We start from the raw sequence: 25,787 nt of genomic DNA on the forward strand, positions 1-25,787 counted from the left end.
GCAAATGAACAAATCAGGGCCCCAGGGAAGAAGTTTTCACCTACTTTGCTAGCTACTCTTCAGCTTGTACCACCAGATCTTCAATGCTGCTGTTAGTTGAGAAACATGCTCAGCTCATGTTGCTGAGCAGGAAGACAAAATGGGGCTTTGGACATCACTCATCAAGGACTTACACTGGTACTTCCTCCTGTTGGGACAGTGCATTTAATGTAGCATGTCTAATTTGGGCAACAGCAGAAGAATTATAATAAAGATCTGGAAATTATTATAAATGCTGCACTTCCGAAAAATCTACTTAAATTACAGGATAAAAGAGTAAAGGCAGCATGTGCTAGTACCTGCTTCTTATTTTTTATGTTTAGTAGAAAAAGCAAGATCACAATTTCTCCTCCTGGCTATTCCACAAAACACTTGAAATAAGAAAGTGTTTTGAGATACAGCTAATTAAGATAACACAGTTAAAAAAGACAATTATTTTCTATACAGAAACATGAAATCAAGTAACTGAAGGCATTAATTCAAACAATTTACTTAAATATCATTAACTTGTTTAGTAGAAGTCAATATTCAGAACTAAAGCAGCCTTAATTTGTTTTATCTTAATTTACTTCTCAAGCAAGTGGCCTCTTCAATCCTGAATACACATCTATAATTTTTAATCTGATTTGACTAATCCAATTTAACAATTAACTGAGATATATTCTCTTAGGTATTCATGTCTCCTGAATATCTGAAAAAAAGGAACTTAAACTGATAAATGCATTTTAGCTGAAGAATCACTTGTTACTGTTATTAGGGAAGAAAGATAAAAAAACCATTCTTCTCCTAAAAACAATTAGGTGAGAACAATGTACAGTGTATGTATTTTCTACATTTGTAAAAATCCAGTGATAGTCATGGGTCTGAAGTGTTTGCTGTCAAGGTGCCCCAGTTTAACATGGCAATATTGTTATGTCACCTGAGAGGCAAACATTGAGATGATCATTACCTATACTGGTATTACACCTGCAATACCATATCTATAACATTATGAAGGGGAATTTGAGGGGAAAGAAAAATATATTAAGTGATCTATAATAAGTGCCCATGCACTAAGCAACAGACAGTGATGTAATTAGGGAGAGAATGTAGAGTCACTGCTGTTCCTAACTTTTACTGACAGTCATCAGACTTCCCACAGCAATGCACAAAACTGTCTTACAAAATCAAATTACACAACAGACTGTAGACTTTACCAACAATCTGTCTTAGGCACAGAAGCTCTGGCTCTTTAGTCAGTAGTTAACTTCTGAAGGAGGAGGGGAAATGGACAAAGAAAATAGCATTGTACCATTAGAGACATCGCTGCAGTGTGGCCATATTGCCTGTGCTTTTAAACCTGTGACACTGAATTAGTCTCCCTCCACTGCAAGATTAATTATTTCAGAAAGATGCCCACTATGGCAGGGAACAGTGGAGTTTATTTATACCTGTAAGCAATATAGGCTATGCAGCAAGGAAGATTTATCCACATGTTGTCACTTAGGAACTCTGGTCACAGAGCAGGATCACAGTGTGTGTGTTAGGATTGGTAGAGATACAAAACCATCTCAGTGCACCTGGTTTTGATCACCCATTTCAGCATACAAAGACTTGTATCCAAACCGCAGAGCCCACTGGAAAAGCACCATTGTTAAAATGTATTTGTCTTTGCAGAAAGCTGCAGATACTCAAAAGGAAAAAATCCAAGGCCTCTGAATTGCTAGCATTAAGGAGGTAACAATAAATCAAGATTACAGATTTCAGATGTGATGGAAACTTAAAAGAACCAAAGCATAGAATTTTATTTTGTTCTACACAATACCAGGTAATACACTTTCTGGTGTGAAATACTTTCTTGAAAGTTGCAACTTAAGTAGTTCTCCCATCCCACTGTACATATGATTTACTAAGTCATAAAAGAAGAAAATTAGGCAGAGTTAAGTGATCTGCCCATAGTTTATTCAGTTACCTTGGAAAGGAGGAGTATTTGAGGCATTTAACTTGGGAGAGGAGACTTTATTGCAGCAATTTCATAAGGCACGATTGCTCTTCACAGATGTGTCTTTTGTAATTCCTTCACTGGAAAAGCCATTTGTTAATAGCAGCTAAAAGTACATCTTAATGAAGAGAATATGTGATTGATAAAATACTTTAAAAAACAACTAATATTCTGAAGACTTAAAAAATCCCTGAAATAACTTAGGGCACTTGAGCAAGAGCCTGAAGTCATGTAAGACATAATATAAGTATAGCAAATGCAAAAGGAAAGTAAATTGTTCTTTTGCTCCACATGTTGACACCTGCAAGTCAGGAATGGCTTCACACCACAGAGCTGAAACTCAAATCAAAGCAGTTGCTAACATTTCCACTGCCAAAATCCAATCATAACAGAAACTTACTTCATGCACCAGAAAAAATTGTCTCTGTGAGAGTTTTTTTGGTTTTGTTTTTTTCAAGGCAAACATTTGAAGTGAGGTAAAAATTCACAGTCTCAACTTTGAATGCAATTTTCAAATCAAGCTCTTACAAAGATGGGTTAATGTTGCCTTGTCCTCTTGAGAAAAATCTCATGCATGTAGTCCCAAAATCTTCCCTGGTGAGACTCATTGTGATGAATCATAGCAGTGAGGGCCTCACCCTGATCAAGGCTTTGCCAATAATCCTGTAGCCACATTTCTTTCCAACTGAAACAAAAAGAGACACCATCACAAACAATTAAAAAAACCAAATTATTCTGCAGCTGTAATAGCACTGAAACAATATTTTTCTTTCCCTTAAGATAAAAATAGGCCCAGAGATAGTCATAACAAAGTATGTTGTTAGTGTGCCACTGTGCTCCAAGTCATTTAAAGAAACTTGCTTTGAAAATTATAGCAAATATAAGGTCACTATTAGCTTTACAACATTCTAGAAATATCAGCATATACTATCACTATCATATTGTAGAGAATTAAAACTTCTATTAAAATAAAATCTGTCACAGAGTCCTTATATAAATTTTGAGAGTAGCTTTCCCTGGCCAGTATGCTTATAGCAGCCTAAAAATCAGGGTTTTATTTCAGATGATCCCTTTAAACAACTACAAACTCAGGTTACACATGACAAAAATCATTATTCCTTAACACAGATTCTATTCTTTATCTCCAGACTACATGGTCAAGTATGGGCTGTCTCTTCTTCAGTGCATACAGTCTCAACCTTTTCATAGTACAGACAGCATCACTGCAAATTTCAGCAATTGCTTTCCAGTTCATGCCCACGTGGACTACTTCTTTCTCTTGTGTTATATCAAGGTATGCCAATTATTTACCTCTTCTCCATTATTTCTGCTACCCAGAAACAAATCATAAATTTTGGAAAAAGGGACCATATAATATGTCCATATGAGTTACCCAAAGCTTGTTAACTAATATACAGAATTTTTTGCTTCTTCTCCCTCCAAATCACAGCAATAAGTACAGTGGCTCCTGCCTTCCCTCTGTACACCATACACTGAATCCAGTGTGACTGCACTGGAAGCAGATCTCACCCACCACTCCAGGAAAGCTGCAAAAAATGCACAAAACATCCCAGTGCCTGTCCTTGTGGAGTGGCAGCCTGTACACCATGGGAATCAACTTCTGTGGTCACCAGCATCACCTGTGATGGCACATTTCTGCAGAGTACACCAACACAGACACCAAAACAAAGCTTTCAACACAGATTCCAAAGTGAAGGATCACAGACAGAGGCTTAGTTCTGCTTTAAAAAATAAATATTTCCAAAAGGCTCCTCAGCACCATTTGGATGCACTGTGAGATCACATTGCCTACCAGCTAAATTCATTATCCTTGGTTCAAGAACTGCCAACATGAATTACTTGCTTTTTGCAGCACTGAATAAGGGCACATGTTTGGAAAATCAATCTACTTGCATAAAGTACTAGACCCAAGACTAAGTGGCAGCAAGGAGCAGAAAAAAGGAAAACATTTTCCAGATGAACTCTACAGAAACAACACCAATATCCAAGTGAAGACTTTATTGAAAGTAATTTTAAATTGCTGTTATTTTTCTTTAAGAAAATATTTTCACTCTAATTCTGTAAATTGGGAAAAATCAGTATCCCAGGATGAACAGGACTGTACAAATCACCAGAAACTACGAATGACATACACCTGAAACATTATTATTGAGATACAGATTTATCTTTCATCCTGAATGATTACGGGGTTCTATTGCAAGGGCCATCCTACACTTGGCAAATCTGCTACACTGTTAATGTTTTTTTCTCATCAAAAATAAACTGTGACGTCAACATAAAATAGAACTAACAAAACCACGATGGTTTCACAATTCCTTTATCAAAGGCACACTGGTTTCTCTTTTCCTACGCCACCACAGACGAAAACTTTTGGTAACTGAAAAGAAATTGTCACTTAGTGTTCTTATATTCTCAAACATCCTGTAAGCCCTTATCAATGAAACAAGCCAAACATTTCTCTTACAAAGATGGGGGTTTGAGAATAACCAGAGATTGTGGTTTCCCCTAAATAGATACAATACTCAGCAGCAGCACTGCAACTCACAATCTTCTGTACAAAGCAGCTAAGAATTCAATAGATGGTAGTGACTGACCACAACCTGACACATACAGCTGCTTGTTCTACAGCTTTTTTCCTTAAGCTCACTTGGGTGTGAAACCCAGCAGCTCAAATACAAGTGAGGCTGCATTAGGATTTAGAAACGACATCTCCACACATACAGCTAAAGGTATAATAGTGCTCCAGCTACATAGACTACACAGAGAGAGATTCTGATTGCAGCAGCATTCTGACAATTAAGCATATCTATCAACACTAAAAACAAATTACATCAGGGAATAAGGGTTACAGAGCATGCAAATGTGTAGTGTAACTTTACTGTAACTGGGTATATGCTCTAACATAAACTCCTTTGTTGTCATCCGAGTTCAGAAGGCTCCAGAACCACAACTCAGTGTGTTTATAGTCAGACCTATCATTTGTATCCCTGCTAGATCTGTGTCATTTTTCCACAACGTTTTCTAAAGTAACAAAACACTCCATTGACTGGCTCAGTAGGCATTCATCTCAATCGATCACACTGTTAAATAACATTACTGTCAAAACTCAGACAAAAATATGGGCATGCTTAGCTAATGTTTTGATGGCAACTTTATGCTATTGCTCGAATTATAAGTATTATAATTACTTAGTTAGAATTATAAGTAATCATGTTCCATTTTGCAAGCAAAAATGGTTAAAGCTTAGGTGCTTAGACAGAAATCACTGTATTTCACAGGAGAGGCCCACGATCATGACTTGGAAACTACGGACACATATCTTTACAAAGTAAACAGCAGAGAATGTAAAAGCTGCCCTGGAACAATTTTTCCAGACACATCTCACACCTACAAATGGGGAGAGTAACAGAGAGACACGGAAACTTTCATGGGATGCAACTAGTTTGAAAGTAGTTCGAAAGTTTGAAAGTAGTTTGAATTATGGACCAGCTATTCAAAACTTCCTGCTGAAGAATGACAGAAGCACCTGAGCCTGCAAGTGACACCGGCAGCAGCTCGGCGTGTGCCTTCACAAGTACTTCTCTACTGCCACCTAATGCTCAAACAGAAAACCTATGGAAAAGTAAGAATACTTCTACAGAGTAGGATGCTGCATAGCACACTACAAAGGAAAAAAACATTTTGCTACTGAGACTAAGAAAAGGCATTAGTATTAAAAAACTCCAGTAAATCAGTCAACCAAGAGAAAACAAGGAGCTACTCAGTCTATTCTCTGTCCTGCACAGTTCCTCTCCCAAATAAGTGGGATGGCATCCTTGAACACAGTCAGCGTTTTGCTGTACAAAACAGCAATAAGTCTTGTATTCTGGGTGAGCCTAATTTCTGCTCTGAAGTCTACAGGAGTCAGGCAGGCCTGCAGTGAACATTGGCAACCCCATTCTTAACGCAGTACTTTGTAAGGAGGTACAGAGCTGCTTTTGCCTCTGGGCTGCCACGTGCTTTACCATCACTGTACTGAGAAACATCCCTCCCTCGAGCAAAGAGGCTAAGCTGGACAAAGGATAACCCCATTGCATGAGGTAACGGAGCATTTTAACAGAATATTGTGTCTCATACTCCTCTTTCAACTGCTAACACCACAATCTGAGCCTCTTGTTCAGCCTCAGCTTTACACAGTATTAGCAGGACTCCTACACCACCCCCGTAATGTAAAATATAACTGGAGAAGTAACAAGAGCTCCTTTAAGTACAAAGCATTATTAAAGTGACAGCTCCTGTTATCTGAAGTTTTTTTCCCTTCAAAAGACATCATATTGGCACATTACCTGTCTCCCTCAGAGAGGTCTTCAACACTTCCAAACCCAGGGGTTGGCATAGGACATCCCATGTGCTTGAACTGAGCTATTTGAGGTCTAGGAGCTGGAATTTTTCCACGAGACTTCTTGTGTTCCTGCTCCTCTCTGACCCGGGTGTTCTCCTTGTCACAGATGAAACACTCGAAGCCATTCAGGTAATTGGGCAGAGTCATGTCATTCACACCCCACTCCCGCTTCTCCAAGCTTTCTAGCAAGAACTGGTTTTTGATTCCACCAACGTTTTTATATTCTAGATACTTCAAATATTCCTCTCCATTTTTGTCCAGGAAATCAAGATACTTAGCCAGCTCTTGGGGGCTGTCAAAATCATCGATAAGAATGATGGAGAGGTTGTTTGGCATCCAGTCCCGCACAGCCGGGGAGCCTCGGTACACTGGGACAGCACCCAAGTGCATGGGACGCCACAGCTTCTCTGTCATGTAGTCATCACATATGGCATTCTCCAAGGCCAGATGAAACTTGTACCTGGCAATAAAAGTCATAAATTCAGAATCTTCTGTAGTGGCTGTAGAAGTGTCTCTCAGTCGCTCACTGGGGAGCTCACGGTTATGAAGGCATTTCCCATAGGAGTCAACCTAAAATAGCAAACAGCATCTTTACAAAGTGATTTTTTCTCCTGGAACTTGTTTTCAGACCATGTAGTTCTTGCAAAATTCCTAACTTAGGTCAGTTCGTAGCTACACTAATTTAGCTTCATTCTCACTCCAACTTCTTTCCCTTGAGACTATTCCTAGAGCCTCAGTTCCACAAGCATTGGAGAAAACCAAGTGCTGAGTTTCAAAAGCAACCTTAGCCAAACTACAGACTGAGGGGCGAGGGGAGTGCATGGACGCCACCCAAATATGTATTTATCACCAGATAAATCAGAAACCGACAAGTAAGGAACAGCATTCAACTCTATGTAAATTTAAACATCCTCTTTCCACTTAAGAGACCCAGTGCTTTTCCAAACAGTTATTGCCAGTCTTGGCAAGTCGACAAAATCTTTCCATTTGTTAGACTGAGAAAATTGATGCAAGGAAAGCGACCTAAAAGAATACTGTCTAAAAATACAAGACAACATGCTTGAGCTGGAACCTGCACCATACTTGGAGAAGACAGTAATTTTTGAAAAATTATTTTGCCTTTGCTTCACTACTCAGTACATGATGGCCTTACACAATAACTGAATCATGACCAATAGAAACAACAGAAACCACTCGAAAAACAAGTCTCTAGCAAAGTCTAAAAACAGATTTTTTTTTTTTAAATCTAATACCCTTCACACTTTTTAAGAGAAAAATGTAGTGTGCTTTTTTCCTGCTTGGAAGAAACTGCATTATTTTACTTTATGAAGCTACTCACCAACAGCTGTACCACAGCAGTAGGAGCCATCACAGAAAAAGCATGGTCCTACCACAACACAGCAAAGGAGCAGATTCTCATAACAGAGCAACCTGCCTTTTCACTTCACTCCCGTACTTTCAAATGGGAGTGAGACTTGTAAAGGGACAGCCTTCCTGTATGCTAACTTCGAAGTCCAGAAATTTCAGCAACTTCTAGCACTTGATGCACAAGACCGAGCTTATTCAGGCTTTGCTCAGCTTGTGACTGATCCCGAGGGCGCCCAACTCCACATCTAACATCTGCATCAGGCCTACCTACTGACATGCGGTGTAGTCTAGATCACGCTTTAGGAAGGAATACAACTAGTTTTTCTGTCCAGCTTGTAGTCAGCATGCATCCCGTTATGATTCGTGTCTTGGCTAAAAGAAGGACAAACAAACCCCATTAAAACGAGGCGATAGAGGGGGACAGCCGGGTGTTCCCAGCTCCGACAGCACAACACGCCACAGCTTCCCCGCGCACTCAGCTCACCTACCTGGATGTACTTCATGAGCTCTCGCACGTAGCGGTCCCTGTCCGAGGGCACATCGCAGTGGGACTGCATGTACAGCACGGGGCCGTAGCCCTTCCGCCGCCACGCGTCTTTCTCGGCCAGGGGCACGGCCGGGGCCCGCAGGTACGCGGTGCCGGGCAGCCACTGCAGCGTGAGCGGGTAGTCGGACTCCCGGCGGAAGGTGGCCGTGTAGTTGAAGAGCCGGATGCCGGGAGAGTGCGAGAGCACGTAGTTGTTCATGGGGGACTCCTCGTGGAAGAGCGCCCAGGTCTGGTGGGGCAGGCGAGGCAGCGGCGCCTCGTACGCCCTGAAGTCGGTGCCGTAGAAGATGAGCGCCTTGGTGCGGCGGTGCCGGGCCACCTGCCGGCTGCGGGTGACGAGGCAGGAGCCGCGGGGGCAGTCGATGCGCTCCGTGTCGCCGGGGAAGTGCGGGAAGAGGCTCCCACTCCACCACAGCAGGATGGGCAGCGCCTTGTTGCTCCGCGTGTCGTTGTTGCCGGGCCCGCGGTACGAGGCGGCGGCCACGAAGGCCGCGCCCGGCGGGACGGCGTCCTGCGCCCACCCGTCGGCCCCGCACGGCTCGGCCGGGCCCTCTGCGTCCACAGCGGCTGCCACGCTCCAGGCCAGCAGCGCCAGCGTCACCCACAGGCCCGCAGACCCCCACCCCGGCCCGGCGCCCCCCATGCCCGGCCCGCCACCCCCGGGCCGTGCCACGGGCCCGCCCTGCCGCCTCAGGAAGCGGCGCCGGCCCCGCCCCCGGCGGCGCCGTCACGGGGCGGGGAAGGGCCCGGGGGCCGGACCGGACCGGAGCGGCACCGCCTTCCCCGCCTCTCTCACCTCGTGCTGTCACTGCCCCTCGGAGCAGCAGCGATACGGACCCCTGCTCTAGCGGCAGCAAGTGACGAGTGACCCATTCGCAGCTCCCTCCCAAGCACCCTGTACCACGGCTGAAGCTGCTGTAAAGCTCTCGGCCTCTACCGCTCCTGCAGCCGTCTGTGCCAACACCGGCCCCGCAGTACCTGCAGCGGACAGCGATAAAGCCGAGCTGCTCCCCGGAGGCACCTGCGGAGAGAGGGCTCCTGGACCAAGCAAGAGGTCAGCTGTTACAAGAAGGAGCACCCAGCTCAGCTCCTCCTGGAGACCATAAAAAGGAAGGAACAGAAAACTAACAGAAATCTTCTGTTTGGTTTCTGGGTTGGTTTTTTTTTAAATATCTACAGGTAGTTATAAAGCTCCGTTGAAATCTGCTTTTCTATACCAACCTTGAATAATTCCTACAGTATTAAAATATTCTATAAATAGCAAAGTGGTTTGGGTTACACTGTGTAAATCCAACAGACATATTCTAGAATTACCACTCGGTTGCTCAGTTACACAATTGCTAAAAGCTTCACATTAAGTTCTTGAGAGGTAATATAATATTTATGAATTATCAGTTATAATACAGGATATTAGTAGGGACACAAGGCAAAGAAGTATTCTTCAGCTGTGTTAGAAACAAGTTAGAGAGGGAACAGTTTTCTTTCCTTTCCTTTGAAAAGTTAGGTGTAGATACTGCTTGGGCCTGCTCCAACAGCACCACAGCATCCTCCACGCTGTGAAAGTAACAGACATGGGCTCTCCAAGGCAATTTCCACAAGCATCAGAATGTTCTGCACAATTTACTCCACACTATTAATGTACAAGATCCACAAGGCCCATCATTATCACACCAGTTCTGTGGCAGATTCTGGACAAAAAGTACATTCTATAGGAGAGGAATCTCAAAGATATTCTACAGCAAATTTAGTATTATTGGATATTTAGCAATGATTGTCTTGTGCTTTCATACAGAATTGTTATAAGGTTATCAACAAACTGTACAACAGCAATATTCACGGGTACAGTCAAGATAACACTGCCAGTTCACTCTGAACTTTATTTTCGTAATTAGCAACACTCCCAGCAAAAAAAAAAACCCCACAACTCAACAAAAAAAAACCAACCCAAACCCCACCCCCCCAAAAAAACCCCAGCCCCAACCAATTCATCCAGGTGCCCTTAACTCTGAAATATGAGCTTTTTAAGACTACAGAAGTCATTAACTTGACAGTCAGAAGGTAAGGGCAATATTTGCCTAAGTAGACCAAAAAAACCCCCCACCCAGTCAATGACCCAAGCTGTGTTAGCAAAAAGAGAATTTCTTTGTGAAATGGAAGTTCAGACAGGGCAGAAAGTCAAAAACCAATCACCTAAATAAAGGAACACTGAGATTAAACAGTACCTTTTGTCTGTTGACTCTTGTTGAATTTCTTATCATTCAGTGCGAATAACAACGACAAAAAAAGAAAGACTGAACTTGGTTAGTAGAAGATTGGATTGTAAAGGATCAATGAGCTAGACTTCAGCCCTTCCCATTTCCCCCCTCCCTCAAAATACAGGGTTTGGAAAAATAAGCAGTATTTATTTACTAACAATGACATAAAATACATCTTAATATATTTTTATTTCTTTACAAATTAAAAGATGCATTGGAAAAACAAGTGAAGAAAATGAAAGCTTCATTCATGATTTCATTTCCACCCCCACACCCCCCAATATTAATACTAGAAATTAGTATTTGTGGAAGTCTGTGGTTGCTGTGCATTATATTCCTGGGAAGTTCTTTTTTTCCCCCCTCCGATTAAAAATTCTCTAGATTTTTTTGGTTGGAGGCAGTATGTGGAGTAAAAAGTCAGCCACATTCATACAAAACCGCTGAAAGTTCTGTCAACTACATCTTGAAAGAGTTTCTCCATTACAATTTTCATGTTCCCCTTTCTGTGTAGTGATGGGAGGGAAGACAAACTAGCAGCATTAGAAGAAAAATGGATTTATATACATGCTACAGGACACGGAACTAAAACCACAGCCAGATATTTTTCTGATCTTAACAAGGACTTTCCTATGAAATATCAAGCCCAGATAACATGTTCTGTAATCCATCCACATTCTTCCTTTCACTTTTAGTGCTATTGGTAGCTTAAACTCCTGGGTATTGGAAGAACACCTGTTAAGTGTTCAAGTTAAAATATACAAGCCCCCTTTCAAAAGTGAATAAACAAAGCCCTTGGAATTCTGAATTTGATTACACTAGCTCCCTCTTCACAGGAGTCTTCTCATCCACCCTTGCAAAATGGAGCAGCAGAGCAGCCAAAGTGGATGGATTAATCTGTCTGAGGTATTTTAGTTTAACAAACAGGCTTATAAAAGGTTTTGTGCAAGCTGATCAGTAGATAGAATGTGGAGGGTACAAACATCCCGTAATGAAACTCTTTGCTATGGCCCAGGTGATGTCAATAGCCAAAATCAGGTACTTGCAATACCTATTACAGTACAGTCTAAATCTTAAGGTTTTGTATCCCCTTCCTTGTATTCCAGGGTACAAAGCAATCTCAAATTCACGTCAGTATAAATCAAATTCTTGCTTGTTTGCTATGATTCACAAAAATATGGTTGAAAATGGCCACTTCCTTATCATCCAATTCCTACACAGTCTCCCATCACCTTGCTAAAAGTATTTTCTGCTTAAGGTTAAGAAGCTTTTGTTCCCACCACCATCTGACAGACAGGTAAACTCTGCAGGAGAGGTCATGGAACATGTAGGACAATACAGAGCCGTGCAACAAGAAGGAAAGGAGTCACCACACATGTCAACAGGAAGTACCATCTCTACCCCTACAGTGTTCAGAAGCTGTTGATTTTTGCCCACTTAACTGTTGATTACTCCATTACAGTTCTGCACAGCAACTTATGGTACAGGGAAGATTGTGGAGAGAAGTTTGCCCTGCTGCCTCCTGGCTTACCACTCATTTCATTTTTCATGGCTTTCTGGTTCAGACAGCCACATGATACATCTGTGCTCTGACAGATCACGTTTCCCTCTTTAGAGGAGAGTGAAAATGTTTGGCTGCTCCAGCTCCCATCACCGGACCTTGTCTTCCCCACCTGTGCATCCTCTTCACACTTGGAGCATGCACACGCACCCACACAAATGCACAGCAGCTACCAGAAGTTTTGAAGAGTTATCGCTTTTTCACTCGATGTTGAATCATGTACAGTGAACTGAAAAAAACCCTACATTCATTACAACAGGATTAGCGAGCATGGGGTGGGGTGGGGAGTGAACTCCTGCCAAGCACAGGAAACAATTTAGATGCAAATAAAAGACCTGGTATCAAAGGCCTTTTTCTTTTTAGCCCTCACCAGGAAAATATTTCATCTCTCATACGGGATTGGGAAAGGTTGAAAGGATTTCTGCTTATGCAATGTGTATTAAAAATTATGGAATTGTACAGATTTCTATGTTGTCCTTTTTGAGGGCGCTGGGCCTTCTGATCAGGTCATTAGTGGAGACTGAAATGTCACTGCTGAGTTCTAGCACCGCTCACTCCTCTAGCTCAGTAGCTGCCGAATCTCCTTGTGCATGTGACACAGGAAGTCCACGTATGAAGCCCCCCCAGTCAGGCTCTTGTCCTCCACTAGAAAGTGCTTGAACAGCATTTCCAGCTTATCTTCTTGCTTCACAACTATCAACTACAAAAAAACAAACAAAACAAGAACAAAACCAACAGTGGGTAGAATTAGAATTAGTCTCATGGGGAAAACAGAGCAAAAAGCTAAACGCTCAAAACCCCAAAGATCGCCAGAATCACAGCATATATGGCTTATGTACTTTGACTTCTGTAACTCAGCTAGCTTAAGCCTCAATCCTTTCTAAACAGATGGAAAATACCATATATGTGGTTCAAATAGTAGTGTATTGTAATAGATATGAAAAAAAGAAAAGTTTTAGAACTATGATAAGCACAAAACTCCAAAACTAGTGAAATTTGTTTTCAGATTCTTGAAAACTTTGAACAACATTTATGAGATTCAGTACTGCAGCATTACCAGGCATTATCTGACTCTACTAAGAGGGAAGGGAGTTTAAAGCTGTAAATGGGGGACATTTTTACCTTCATGTAGCGGGATCTCTGCCCTTGGAGCACATCAACAATAGATCGCACTTTCTTCGAAAAGGGGTTTTCCAAGACTGGCAGGGTACTCTGAAATTAAAGATATCCAATCCCCATTAGTCTTGGGAAGTAGCAATGTTAAACAAAAGTCAGCAGTTTTGGCCTACTGTATAAGGATAGAGAAATATCTACCCCCATCAGCATACAAGCTCTTTGACTTCAACTACTTAAAAGAGAATATAACATGAAATCAGAATTGAAGTTCAACTATGTATTCCATTTAAATATCAACAGTTCTCTTCACTGTTAATGATATGACTTGTCAAATACACCTAGGCAAAAAGCATGCCTGACATGCCCAGACTATCAACATTTCCACTAGTTTCACACATCTGTGCTTCTCTCATTTCTATTACGAAAAATGAAATGCTGTTTTTTTCTACTGGCTTTCTCATTGTTTTTACTTTTGGGTGACTCTCACAGACTCTAGCTCCCACAGTTCCATCCAGCTCACCAAGGCATTGCTAATTTGACTGAAGGATGACACTCCGAAGAGGTTCTGGATCAGGCTTTGCTGCACGCTGACTCCCACCCACACAAAGATGTTCAGCCCATTCTCCAGCAGGTAGATGTCACCCTTGGAAAGACGCTCCTCGGAGTTCCGAATGGCTGCTGGCAAAGCATCACTGTCAACATCTGCTTTGGTCTGTTTTACAGGGGAAAAAACATTAAAGTAAAATAAAGGTTATAAAACAAGAACATCTTATGAAGTCTTGAAAATTTCTGCCATGAATACCCCAATGATTTTCTCATTTCTAGGACTCTCAAGACTGCAATAATTGTGACTGAAGTAGCATCTTCCTTAGTTTTCTTACTCTAAGTGACACAGAAGCAGTTCAGAGACTCTTAGTCAGCAAAAGAGAACATAAGGCTTCTGTGAAAAGACTTAAGTACAAATATCACCTCCTGGAGTAGGAATGAAATTGGTTTTTAGTATTATTCCAGCAACTATGGTAATGAAAACTCAGAACAGTACGGGGAGTTACCTTGCAATGATGAAAATTACTACAAGAAGTTGTAAGACTTTTTAAGAAGACTATGAAAGGGTCAAAAGTGTCTTCTTTGCCACTAGTCATATGCTTACAGCTCAGGAAAAAAATATCCCCCAAGAAATTCACAAGATGCAGTAATGCTGAGCAAAATAATGTGAAATATCCCAACAGATGGCAGATCCCCAAATACTTCTCAAATCACATTCCCTTCATAAAATATAAATGCCAGTCCTTAAGATGAGTCAATGAAACAACAGCAAGCCTCAAGTGCTAAGAAGATCTTGAATTACTCACCAAGGGCAAAAGCCTGGGATAAAAGAAAACATTTGTTTCAGCCACATCCATGGATGTCACTAACTGACGGATATAGGCACGGTCATCTGTTGTGACCTCTGGGCCAGGCTGAAGTACGTCACTCTTCAACACACAGTTCAAGTACACAGGAAGCAGCTTCATGCATTCGGGGAGGATGAGCTAGAAGTCACAAGCAGACAGAAGCTGGTCAGCTGTCTTGCTGAATAAGCTTATATTTGACAAAATGAGGCTTGCATGAACCAACTAAGTGTGGTACAGCCACAAGGAGTGAAAGATGATAGTCTACTTCTATCATGGACTGCAAAAGAAATATAAAACCTTTCCCTGAAGCGGGCAGTGCTCCCCAGGCTCCAGATACATGTCCAAGAAGCCATTCTGAACTACAATTTTACTCATAGTAGTATATCTACTTTCCTGAGTCTCCTCTTTGCAACTTTCTGCTGAGGAAAGGAATTGACTTTTTTTGAGCAGGCTAAGTGAGAAGAAGCTGTAATCACTTTTAATTTCCAAGCCTGGGATTCAAGTGAAGGCATTGGAGTTTACCTGGCCAGCAGAAGAGGGACTAGCACAGTTCTTTCGATAGCAGGCTAGGATCTGGGCACACTGGTTGATCAGTGCATCTCGTACAGTCTTCACTGGACTACTCAGGACTCCACGATATGCTGCACAGAGAGAGGAAAGAGATAGACTGCTGTCAAGTGATTGCTCAGGAACAGCAAAACCCCAACACTACTTCCACAAATGAAATCTAAAGAACTATTGTTTATGGAAGTCTTTATTCTTCTTGCTTCAAACTTGTAGGAAAATGATGATATATTCCTATTGATAACCTGAAGAAGCTCATTTACTCCATTTCATTACATAATCTTGAACTCTGTATCTCCTATGTACTTAAAATATATTTATCATAATTGAAAGTACAGGGTTCTATAAAAATTCCTTTTATAGACTGGCCATCTTCCATTAATGGTCTGAAAATGGATAGTTTCTTTCATTTTAATGGCAATTAACATACATAACTCTCAATCTCTGTTGGATTTCTAGGCTTTTACTGCAAGCTAGAAAGGATAAATAGGGTACAGTACATGAGTGTATGACATTTAACCCAAACCTATGAACAAGGACCACCATCTCCTACTGCGAGAGCAAAATTCTGCAACAGTTAAAGAATGAACTAAATAGAAAGATTTTAGACAGCTGGCAATGCAAACTGTTATTAAAAACATTTAGAAAAGAATTTGTGTAAAGAATAAGCCTACACCCTCCATCTGTACCTCTCATCCTAAGCAGCAATACAACCATCACAGCTTTATCCTCTTTCCCATAACTGAATAAAGTATCAGAACTGCCACCTGACATTTGAAGCAGGAAGAATAAACAGGTGTCATTGGGTGACAAAACAGGCATTTCAGCAGCAGTTAGAGGTTGCAATTCTCATTTTCATATTAACCCTTACCATACTTAGCCAAGTAGTTGATGAGGGTGTCAGTCTCACAGTTCCGATAGAGGTCAGCAAGCTGCGTGCAGCAGTTCAGGGAGAGGTTGTGAATGCGGAGTCGTCGCTGTCCTGCACAACTTGTATACAGCAGAGCACACTGCAGGAGACAAAAATGCCAGGAGACAGAGAAATGGGGGCAGGGTTAGAATATACTTCATTAAAAGCTAGGACTCAGATGCATGAACAAATAAGGTAACTACATAAAAGACTTGGACAATAAGCTAAAATACACGCTAAGAACCACAGTCAACGAAAGGTAACAAGTAACAATTTTAACACTTGTCTTAAGGGACTTGGTTTTAGAAAACAGGACTGTAGCTTGGAGCAGTCTAGGTCACCCTCAAAACAAGTATGCTGGAAGGGTATGGTTAAGATGCAGAAAGAAAGAACAAACAATTCCTTGAAGAAGTGTCTAACAATTCAGTTCAACTGTCAGCTCACTTCTATAAAGCCTCCCCCTCACCTGAAGCAGCGCACCACTGTCTTCACTCAATTTATCATCATGCTTGAATTCCACTGTGATTGTTTTATCACAGTCCAGACCTGCCATCTCTACATCAGTTGTGTTGCTCATATAGAAAGCTCCAAAAAAGTCAGTTGCTCTAATACCTAAAAGAGGGGAAAACCCAACATGAACCACCGTTTTCAACAGAATACCAAGACAGCCATCCTTTTGACCCTGACACCAAGTTATCCTCGCAGATTTCAGCGGGTATCTTTGCAGTCTCAACAAAAGTCTTACAATTCAAAAGCTTTAGCAGAGCTTTTGGGATAGCCTAGTCACCATGTGTTTCAAATTACAGGAAGATTTCTTTCTTCCCATGACACATGCTTGAAGCAGTCAATTTATTAAGATTCCTCCATGCTAACACCCACCTGTGCTTGTGCGCACTCTCATTACAGCATCAAATCCCACTTCTTTCTGGACATCCCTTCTCAAGTCATTCAGGAATCTGTACTGGTCTGTCTCCAGCTAGAAGGTAAGCAGTAATTGAAGTTTCACACTTCCATAAATCAGACTGGCTTCATAAACATAAAATAATTTAAAACCAGATACTACCTCCTGCAGTCTTATGTTAGAAGTCAGCCATGATATCAGGCTCAGTGGCCTGCTAATAAAATATTGTGCTAAGAGGTAACAGCCTAGCTCTCCCTGTTGGGTTTTGTTATTAACAGAGATATTTGTATAAAGACACAAAGCTACTAAATAGTTTCGCTGATTATCTTGAAATTTAAGTAGCCATTTACAACCAAAGACGTATTTCTTCATTATGATTCTCACAATGAAAAAAAGAACTTTCAGCTAAACAATTATTCTTAGTTGGATCAGACGACAGCCTGAGTCAATGCTGCTCCTACCTGGAAATACGCATACTTATAAATGGAGCCTCCTGTCTGGTAAGGTACCACACCCAGAGTTGCCACATCCAAATACTGGTTTGGAAACAGGAATAGATCCACACAGCAGCCCTGGGCCACACAGTCCTTGGCCAAGTTGTTGTAAAAGCTTGTCTGTGGTTGAAACAAAGTCTAAGAAAGGAAATCAGAGATGACATCAGAAGTTTGTGAAGGAAAAGGAAAGTGAGATCCAGTTTATAATCCCAGTCAATACTCTTTTATACTTTAAGTCTTTCTTCAGGGAAAGTAGAATCATCTAAGTTGTCCCTGATTCTGCCTTTGAAGAACTGTTAATTATTATGAAAATTACTACACCTTTTGCTTTAATTGCAAATTCAGCACATTTACTTTAACCCAGATTTGGTATTTTACCCTGTGTAACAGTCTAGAGCTAACTCTTCTTGTTCTCAGACTAGAGCTGTCCTTATGATGTCAAGCCTCCATAGCCCTACTTGGGAACAGAAGATAAAGGTGGAATACTATTAAAAAAAGTAGTGGAAAGCTATTAGCTGGGACAGTTACAGTATCTGCTATCCTTGTAATTTTTTAAACGTTGTTTCAGTTATTTTATTCCATAAAGAGAAAAATATACATCCTTATGTAAGGATTATGCAAACCATTATTACCTTCTCCTTATCTGTGTTGACCAGTTTCCTATCATCCCTGTTCTTTAACTTCCCTGGAGCCTCTGCGATGGGCAGAGAGGTGTGGAAAATGAAGAGCTTGCCAGCACACTCAGCTGCCTGCAGGAAAGTGAGTGCAGTAACAGAGGTTAGAAATATTTACACAAACTGTAAGGGAAGCTGTGATTGAAGAACAAACATTCAAACAACCTCATCACTCTTTTAAAGTCAGGGTGAGTCTACCAGACTCACAGGCTCACTATCACTTGGTTATGTGACTGGTGTCCAACGGAGGGAGCACAAATTACCAGTCAGTTACAGAAGAGCAGGTTTGAATTCTACTGGATTTGTGCTAATTCCACAGCAGGGAGAAAAGAACTTTCTCCAAGGAGACAGAACTGAAAGGACCCATATATGAAAGGTGTTGTGCAAACACGTTGCAATGTCTTCTTCCCTGGTTTGCAGCTATTGAATTTGTGGAAAAAAGTCACAGAAATGGCAAAGAATTTTGTAATCTGAGCTTCAAGAAATCAGCAATTTAAAATCAACACCCTATGTCAACACTAGCTAATGTTTAATAGGTTACTTTCTCTGACACATGCAGTATGCAAAAAGTCAATTAGCAATTTTTACTACATCTTGATTGAACAACTGTAACAAAAACGGAGTTTAAGAGAGACTTTAAGGATCATTCCCCCTGTATGCAGCACTGGTGAGGCTACACCTTGACATTTTGGGCCCTTCACTACAAGGACACTGAGATGCTGTAGCATGTTCAGAGAAGGGCTCTGGAGCACAATTCTTGCTTGAGGAGTGAGTGAGAGACCTCGAGTTGTCCAGCCTGGAGCAAAGGGAGGCTCGGGGGAGATGATCTTGCACTCTACAACTACCTGAAAAGAGGCTGTAGTCAGGTGGGAGTCAGCCTCCTCTCCCACTTAATACGGGATAGGACAAGAGGAAATGGCTTCAAGTTGCAGCAGCGGAATTTTAGATTAGATATTGGGAAAAACTTCCTCAGTGAAAGGGCTGTCAAGCACTGAACAGGCTGCCCAAGGAAGTAGTGGAGTTAACATCCCTGGAGGCATTTAAAAGATGTGTAGAAGTGTCACTTAGGAACATGGTCAAGTGGAGAACTTGGCAGTACTGGATTAAAGGCTTACTGTGAAGTCAACTAAAATGATTCTCTGATGTGACAGACAAATAGACCTGTGTCAACAGTTTGGGGTGAAGACATACAGGCAATCAATTGGATCAGTAGATACAAGTCAGAGTTAAACCATGCATGTAATTATGTCTGGATGAAGTATTAGAATGGAAGAACTTTAGGGAAAGTTTACTTGGTTAGCTCGTTGTTGTAGGCAACTTCAACTGATGATATTCTCTCCTTTTATTTATGATTGTACCAGAGTACAGGATTAAAAAGACACCAAACTACAGAACATTTCCATGAGTTTAACAGACTTCAGCACCTGTTTTTTTAATGCTGGAGGCTCTTTTTTTTCCTATAGGTTCTGTAAACTGTTTAAAGCAAAACCCAGACAGACAACTGAGAGTAAGCTATGTTCTTCCACTTTGAAGAAAATTATTAAAAAAAGAACTGGGTAAAGAACATATAGATAGCTGCATAAAACAGAAGGTTCATGCACTTCAAGAAAAAGCCAAGTACTCCCTACATGTAGTGCATCTACTATAAGGAGCTTACAAAATCTTTAGAATTGTCTTATTGGTGTGTGTTAGCAGAATATGAACTTCAGAGTACTTGGCTGAAAATCATTTGTCATAAAAATGCATTTACTAACCTTCAGGGCCTCCAGCCCTGCTTGAATCACAGGTGCAAAAACAGTTTCTGTTTCTCTCGTGTCAGCAAACATTTCTGGAATCTGATCCAGCAAACTAGCAAAGATTAAGAGAAAAAAAAGATTAATTCACGATCCCATTTAACAAGAAAAGCCACACAGTTGTAGTTGATGATTTATAAGAAGGAGGTAGTTTAAACAGAAGTCCCTAACACATCTATAAATTTGCATAATTTTTACAGTATTTGGTAACTCATCTGTGAAAAAAAGCTGTATTGTTCTTCATTGGCTTCTTTCATCCATATCCTCAGTGCCTTCTGTAGCCTCAACTGATTCCTATTCCACAGCTCTTCTGTATTTCTTTTCTTTTAATGCATTCCAATACACATAGGTAAGTAAATTCTTAGGAAACACTAGTTACATTTGGTCTCTATTTACCAAGCATCTTGTGTACTACTCAAAGATTAATAGCTTTAATCCACAGTTTTGTATTTAGGCTTGTTTAATGCATTCAAAAGCAGGCTAGAAATTTTCTCTAAAAGCACGCAGGTCTACTCCCAGGTCTATTTCCCAAAATGTAGTTAGTTACACACCATAGATTAATTACAGTTCAAGTACCATGGTAAATAGTTAGCCAAAACTTTGCTAACTTCTTTCTCTCCTTTCAGATTTTATCTTCTCTATCCCACTTACTCTGTTTTCTACACAGAACCAAAACTGGACACCTCTGTTGTCTCAGTTTGCAGTTATTTTAGCAGTTGACTTAAGGATAGGGAGTAAGTATCCTTACAGCTTTCACACTGCATCATTCTAGTTGTGTGGCTTTATTTTAGGTGGGGTTTTTTTTTTGGCTTGGATTTTGTTTGTTTGTTTTTTCTCCCTAAAAATGCCCTTCTACACTAATTCCCCTTATATACACTTTCTGCCATGCTGGACTATGAGCCAAATAGTCCCTTAGCCCTTCAATCTCCCCATCCTACTGTGCCAGCTTAATCTCAAGGAGTATAGCAAGTTAAAATACACAGAGTGACTTAACATGATAATGAAGCACATAACATGTGAATCTACCAAATAAGTATTTTACTACACACATTGTATATCAATTTATATTATATTACCTGGTAATAACTGTCCTGGACTCATTTACATTCACCAGAAAACCATCAAGGAGTGGCACAAACATATCTGCCACATCTGAGACCACCATCATTTGTGGCTGTGCCAGAGAGTTCTTCACGTTATAGAAGTGTAACACTTTGTTGTAGGTGACAAAGCCTACTCGAATAGCTGATTCCTCCATGTTCCCTTCCCTGTAAGAGACATACTTGCCTTCACATCCAAGAAGACAGACAAACCATTGCACATAACCAACACATTAAGGGAAAATGAAAGGAAGTAAAATTTATTTTCACTTAGAAGGGTATCAAGAAAGATGTTCTGCTTGGCTTTTTTCTGAAGAAAACCTTGGCAAGATTATTGAATAATTTTTCAATTTCTAGCATTTTTTAAGAGAAAAAGTAACAGCAGCCTCCATTTGCATTGACTACAGTAGTTCACAATATACCTACCTGGGCAGATAATCTAGGAGTGACTTTAATTCTTCACATATTAGCCTCACTAAGCCACTCTTCACAGCATTGTAAGACACATCAATCATAAAAATGAAAGCAGGTGGAATAGGAAACTTGTTATTCTGTAGAAGACAGGGAAGAAATAACACTATTAATGCAGCTCTGCAGCCCTAACACAGACAAATCAATGCTGGTCAAACCTTAGCTGCTTTCATGTACCTCTGCAAGCATGAGCAGCAGCTGTTTCTTCAGCTCACTCTCCTACCCTTTTCCAACTAACAGGCACGTAATCATACTGTGTTTGAAATGGACTGGTATTAAACGCCTGATCAAACAGGAAGAGCTACAACTAAATACTCCATTTACATGACTAAGTTAGATTGGAAAAGTAGGCAGGGAAGATCTCTGCCAGTTCTCAAGACTTTGGAACCTGACCAGACTTGCCATAGGTGATTCCATCAATATAAAGTAAAAGATTTTCCCCTCCAAGAATTACAGCTTTCTCTTCTTAAAAATCAGGCTTTCTTTGGGAATGAAAAACTTGTTTTAGTCAATAGTTTTCTGAAGTCTATAGGTCATACTGGAACAAGCACTCAGAACAAAAGCAAAACAGAAAAACTTTCAAAAAACGGTGAAGATCACACCTTGTTTAATTCAAAATTCTTCTTATGCTGTTAGACAATAACTGGAGTTTTTGTCTTAACTCAAAGTAAAGCAGAGGCATTAAAAGGCAACCAGTATCAACTCACAACGTTTAGGCATCTATTTTCTCAGCATATTTCAGCAGAGATATAAGTTGCTTTAATAAATACCTTGCACATGTTTGCCCTATTCCTTAGAAGTTAATTTTTACTTAAATATTTAATTTAAAATCAAACCAACTTTGAAATATACATTTCCACACTATTCTTGTGCTTTTAATCATTATGGGTGTATTTGAAATTGAATTGAATTTGCATTGAATTGAAGTTCAATAGGCTGCCTTACGGAACAGGTGGCACATTGCAGTTTCTGTTGTACTTGCATTGAACCTCTCCTACAATTCCCTTTTCTGCCAAGGACTACTGCACAAGAATCCCTTCTGCAGAATTCCTAAGGTAAGCACAGCTAAACCTGCTTATATAGCTCCAGAAAAAAAAATTAGAGACAGCTATTAAGTTATATTATGTCATGTGTGATCAAGACCTCCACTGGTTTTCTAAGTTAGCAAAAAAGCATGTTATTTTACACAGAAAAGTGGGCTGGATTAATGCTATTAATTATCTCTGCTAGCCAGACAATTCATGTCTTTCTTACTTTTAAGAAAATTGTCTTTTTACTTAAAAGCAAAATAAATACAGCAATAAAAACATACTACTGTACCTTGCAATAATCAACTGTTGCTAGAAACTCATATGACCCCAGTGATAACTCAGGTCGGTCATAGAAATCTACTCGCTTTCCAGTATGATCCAAATGTTGGAAGTAGTGAGGAGGCACTGGGAAAGGAAAAATCATTAAGGTCAGTGATATGCCCATAATAAACACTGTGACTAGAGAGCAAACACAACAGCTGTTCCAAACAAAACTCTAGGAGAGTTAACTAGCATTCTGGGCTAGCACACAAATACTAAAAAGTACTAATGCAATTTAAGAATATCATTAAAGCAAAAAACCACAAAATTATTCCAGTTTGTCTCATGCACCAGACAGCACACAGTATAGTTATTGTTATACTTCTCTTGAATCTCCTTTCCATTCTCACTTTACATCTCGCATCAGAAATATCACTACAATACACTTTTAGGATTATTCTGAAGGATCTAGTCCAAAGGAAAAATATAACATCCCATATAAGTATTAACAAATTACTTAGAAGAGAGTTTGAGGCAAACTTACAGCGTTACTGACTCAAGTCAGGCTTAAAATATTGAGCTTCTTATTTTGTTATGTAAGTTAGTTTTTTCCTTCCCTTTCTGTGCTGCACAAGAGTAAAGCCCCCAGGCACTCTCGCTTGCAGAGACTCCCATAATCTTTTTATCAGAATAGACAGAGTACTTCTTACAGTGGCTTAAGTAGGAGGAAAAGTGCAACTACATGCCCAGCACCCAGTACTTTTGTGCTGGTACAAGGTATCAGAAAATAAAATGGGAGTTAAGCTAAATTTTTGCCTACAAAGTCAGCTGCAGAAACAAAGTATTTCCCTTGTGCCCCAAGAACTACCATGACAGACACTCCCTCCTGCAGAACTGCTCGGGTGACAAAATTTATTCCAGCTATAGCTGTCTATATAGCTCTATACAGCTGTCTATACAGCTCCAGGGGAGATTAAAATGAGATTACCTGGAATGCCATTATCCACCACATTTAAATTATTCTAAATATTCCAAGTTTCAGAAGTTCAAAAGAAAACAAAGTGATATCATTGAGACTATATATAAGCATCTATCACTCTTGTCTCCAAGTACACATCTTGTACAAGCTAATTGCCTGATGGCATTAGAAGAGAAAACAAAAATAGTTCTCAAATTTTAGGTGCAATTACATTGTGTTTTCACAGTACTGCTTTCATGAACAGTCTCTCAGCATCTCTCCCTTTTCTGCCTCTGCTCAGTTGTTACAGGTACAGCCCTTCATATAGCTGTTGAGTGAGCAGGACAGGGAGTGTATGCAGGCAGAAAATCACCAGACAAAACTGAGTTTTAAAGTTGGCCATTTGTAATCTCCATTTTGGTTAGTACAAACAGTGGTACAGTGTAACTGACGTGGTAAGAACAGTCCATTAAAAGCCACCAGTGCTACCAAATGGAACACTGAAAACATCACCATAAGGTTTGTTGTACCTTAAACTCCACTGTGCCTTCAAAACAAATCTACAAATGTCATGCTATGAGCAGCTCATTGTGTCTTCTGCTTAAAAGGAAGCATGTTTTGTACTAATTTAGAAGAGCAACTTATATTAACTGGCCTGTACTGAACACTCTTATTCAGCTGTAGCAGACTTAACTGCAATCTCATCTGTGTTAGTGAGACAAAAAAAGGCTTTGTGAGAAAAAAATCCTAACACATGCTACTGACTAGATTTATATCTCAGTCTGTTCAAAACCCCTGTACTTTTGAAATACCCTAAAAAAATACAATAGTCTTTTAAACCACCAGGCATTATGCTACAAATACCTCGTATTAAAAATTTGCTACAATACTACAACATATAAGCACCTTTTTGAACACAATTTCAGAACAGAACACTGAACATGCCTTCCAATAATTTTTACAAGACTAGACACATACTGAATCACTGTATTCATTGTAAATTATCATAACAGGACAAAGATTTATTTGCCTGCATCTTGTCCAAAGACCTTTCCAGTAGAGCACAGAGAGGGATTTCCAGAAGAAACCTTACCCTCAGTGACACAGCTGCAGAAACAACACTGGAACCTCCTTCCCCCTTCAATGAATTGCATAAAAGGGCACATGTAAGCTTTGCACCTATTACATCGAACAGGACCAGATTCTCCATGGTCTACCAAATAAGGAAGGGTCTGTGGAAGCAAGAGAAAAAAATCATTAAAAGAAAGCTCTCATGATGATGAGAAAGTTTTAAGCTCTGCATTGTGTGGTCATTGCTAACTCCCTGTACACGACATAGGATTTAGCATTTGGCAGCTGTGGGAGAGAGTGCAGGGGATGTGGGAAGCCTGAACAAGTATTTAAGTGCTTTTCAATTCAGGTTCTAACACAGCACTATTTTGAGGGCTAGAGTCATTAATGGGCTATCCTACCTAGCCAGTAGCTTGCTTGAGGAACACGACCACATTGCACTACCAGATGTATCCCAAGTGAACACAAAAGACTCAAAATGACTCCTCACCTTTTATCTCTTCCCCTTGTAAAAAGCAAGCTTTTTGATAAAAGCAAAGCCAGTCATTGCATTTAATATATTAAAGAATATAGATATCTACCTAAAAAATTCCATCTGATAACTTATTTTTGAACTCCATCATGAAATACATTATAACCACAAGCTCTTAGTGTCTTAACCCCACTGTACATCAAATCCTCAAAACTCTTACATAGTGACACCATTTTTAAACTATTACTTATAATGTCATTTTTGCACCCAAACCAGAATAAAATGCTTGGCAACTTCTGCAGCTTCTCACCAACAGAATGAGCAGGAAGCACTTTAAAGTAACTGAGACAGAACTCATGCAAGTTATAAGCTGCTTTCATAGTACAAAGCACCTTTTGTAACTATGAGCCAAGCTCAAAAAAAAAAT

General features: G+C 40.3%; 2 protein-coding genes across 4 annotated transcripts in view; both read right to left on the minus strand.

Moving 5' to 3' along the window:
- Positions 1-1,793: 1,793 nt before the first annotated feature.
- On the minus strand, positions 1,794-8,986 carry POFUT4 (protein O-fucosyltransferase 4). Its single transcript, XM_014879952.2, has 3 exons — positions 8,279-8,986; positions 6,367-6,992; positions 1,794-2,705 (listed from the first exon to the last, which is right to left on the minus strand). The coding sequence occupies exons 1-3, from the start codon at positions 8,978-8,980 to the stop codon at positions 2,558-2,560; spliced, it is 1,476 nt and encodes a 491-aa protein (XP_014735438.1). The 5' UTR covers positions 8,981-8,986; the 3' UTR covers positions 1,794-2,557.
- Positions 8,987-10,762: 1,776 nt separating this feature from the next.
- SEC24C (SEC24 homolog C, COPII component) overlaps positions 10,763-25,787 on the minus strand; it is a 38,224-nt gene continuing 23,199 nt past the window's right edge. For all 3 annotated transcript variants that reach the window (XM_014879941.2, XM_088168967.1, XM_014879938.2), the window contains 15 exons: positions 24,911-25,049; positions 22,888-23,003; positions 21,523-21,647; positions 21,073-21,264; positions 19,958-20,051; positions 18,162-18,278; positions 17,497-17,667; positions 17,014-17,110; positions 16,601-16,746; positions 16,096-16,234; positions 15,183-15,301; positions 14,619-14,798; positions 13,787-13,978; positions 13,273-13,362; positions 10,763-12,850 (listed from right to left, as the gene is read on the minus strand). In XM_014879941.2, the coding sequence (XP_014735427.1) occupies positions 12,710-12,850; positions 13,273-13,362; positions 13,787-13,978; positions 14,619-14,798; positions 15,183-15,301; positions 16,096-16,234; positions 16,601-16,746; positions 17,014-17,110; positions 17,497-17,667; positions 18,162-18,278; positions 19,958-20,051; positions 21,073-21,264; positions 21,523-21,647; positions 22,888-23,003; positions 24,911-25,049 (2,058 nt within the window). In that variant the 3' untranslated portion in view covers positions 10,763-12,709. The remainder of the gene's footprint in view (positions 12,851-13,272; positions 13,363-13,786; positions 13,979-14,618; positions 14,799-15,182; positions 15,302-16,095; positions 16,235-16,600; positions 16,747-17,013; positions 17,111-17,496; positions 17,668-18,161; positions 18,279-19,957; positions 20,052-21,072; positions 21,265-21,522; positions 21,648-22,887; positions 23,004-24,910; positions 25,050-25,787) is intronic.

Source organism: Sturnus vulgaris, chromosome 8 (assembly GCF_052056855.1).
Source record: "Sturnus vulgaris isolate bStuVul1 chromosome 8, bStuVul1.hap1, whole genome shotgun sequence".
Taxonomy (NCBI): Eukaryota; Metazoa; Chordata; class Aves; order Passeriformes; family Sturnidae; genus Sturnus; species Sturnus vulgaris.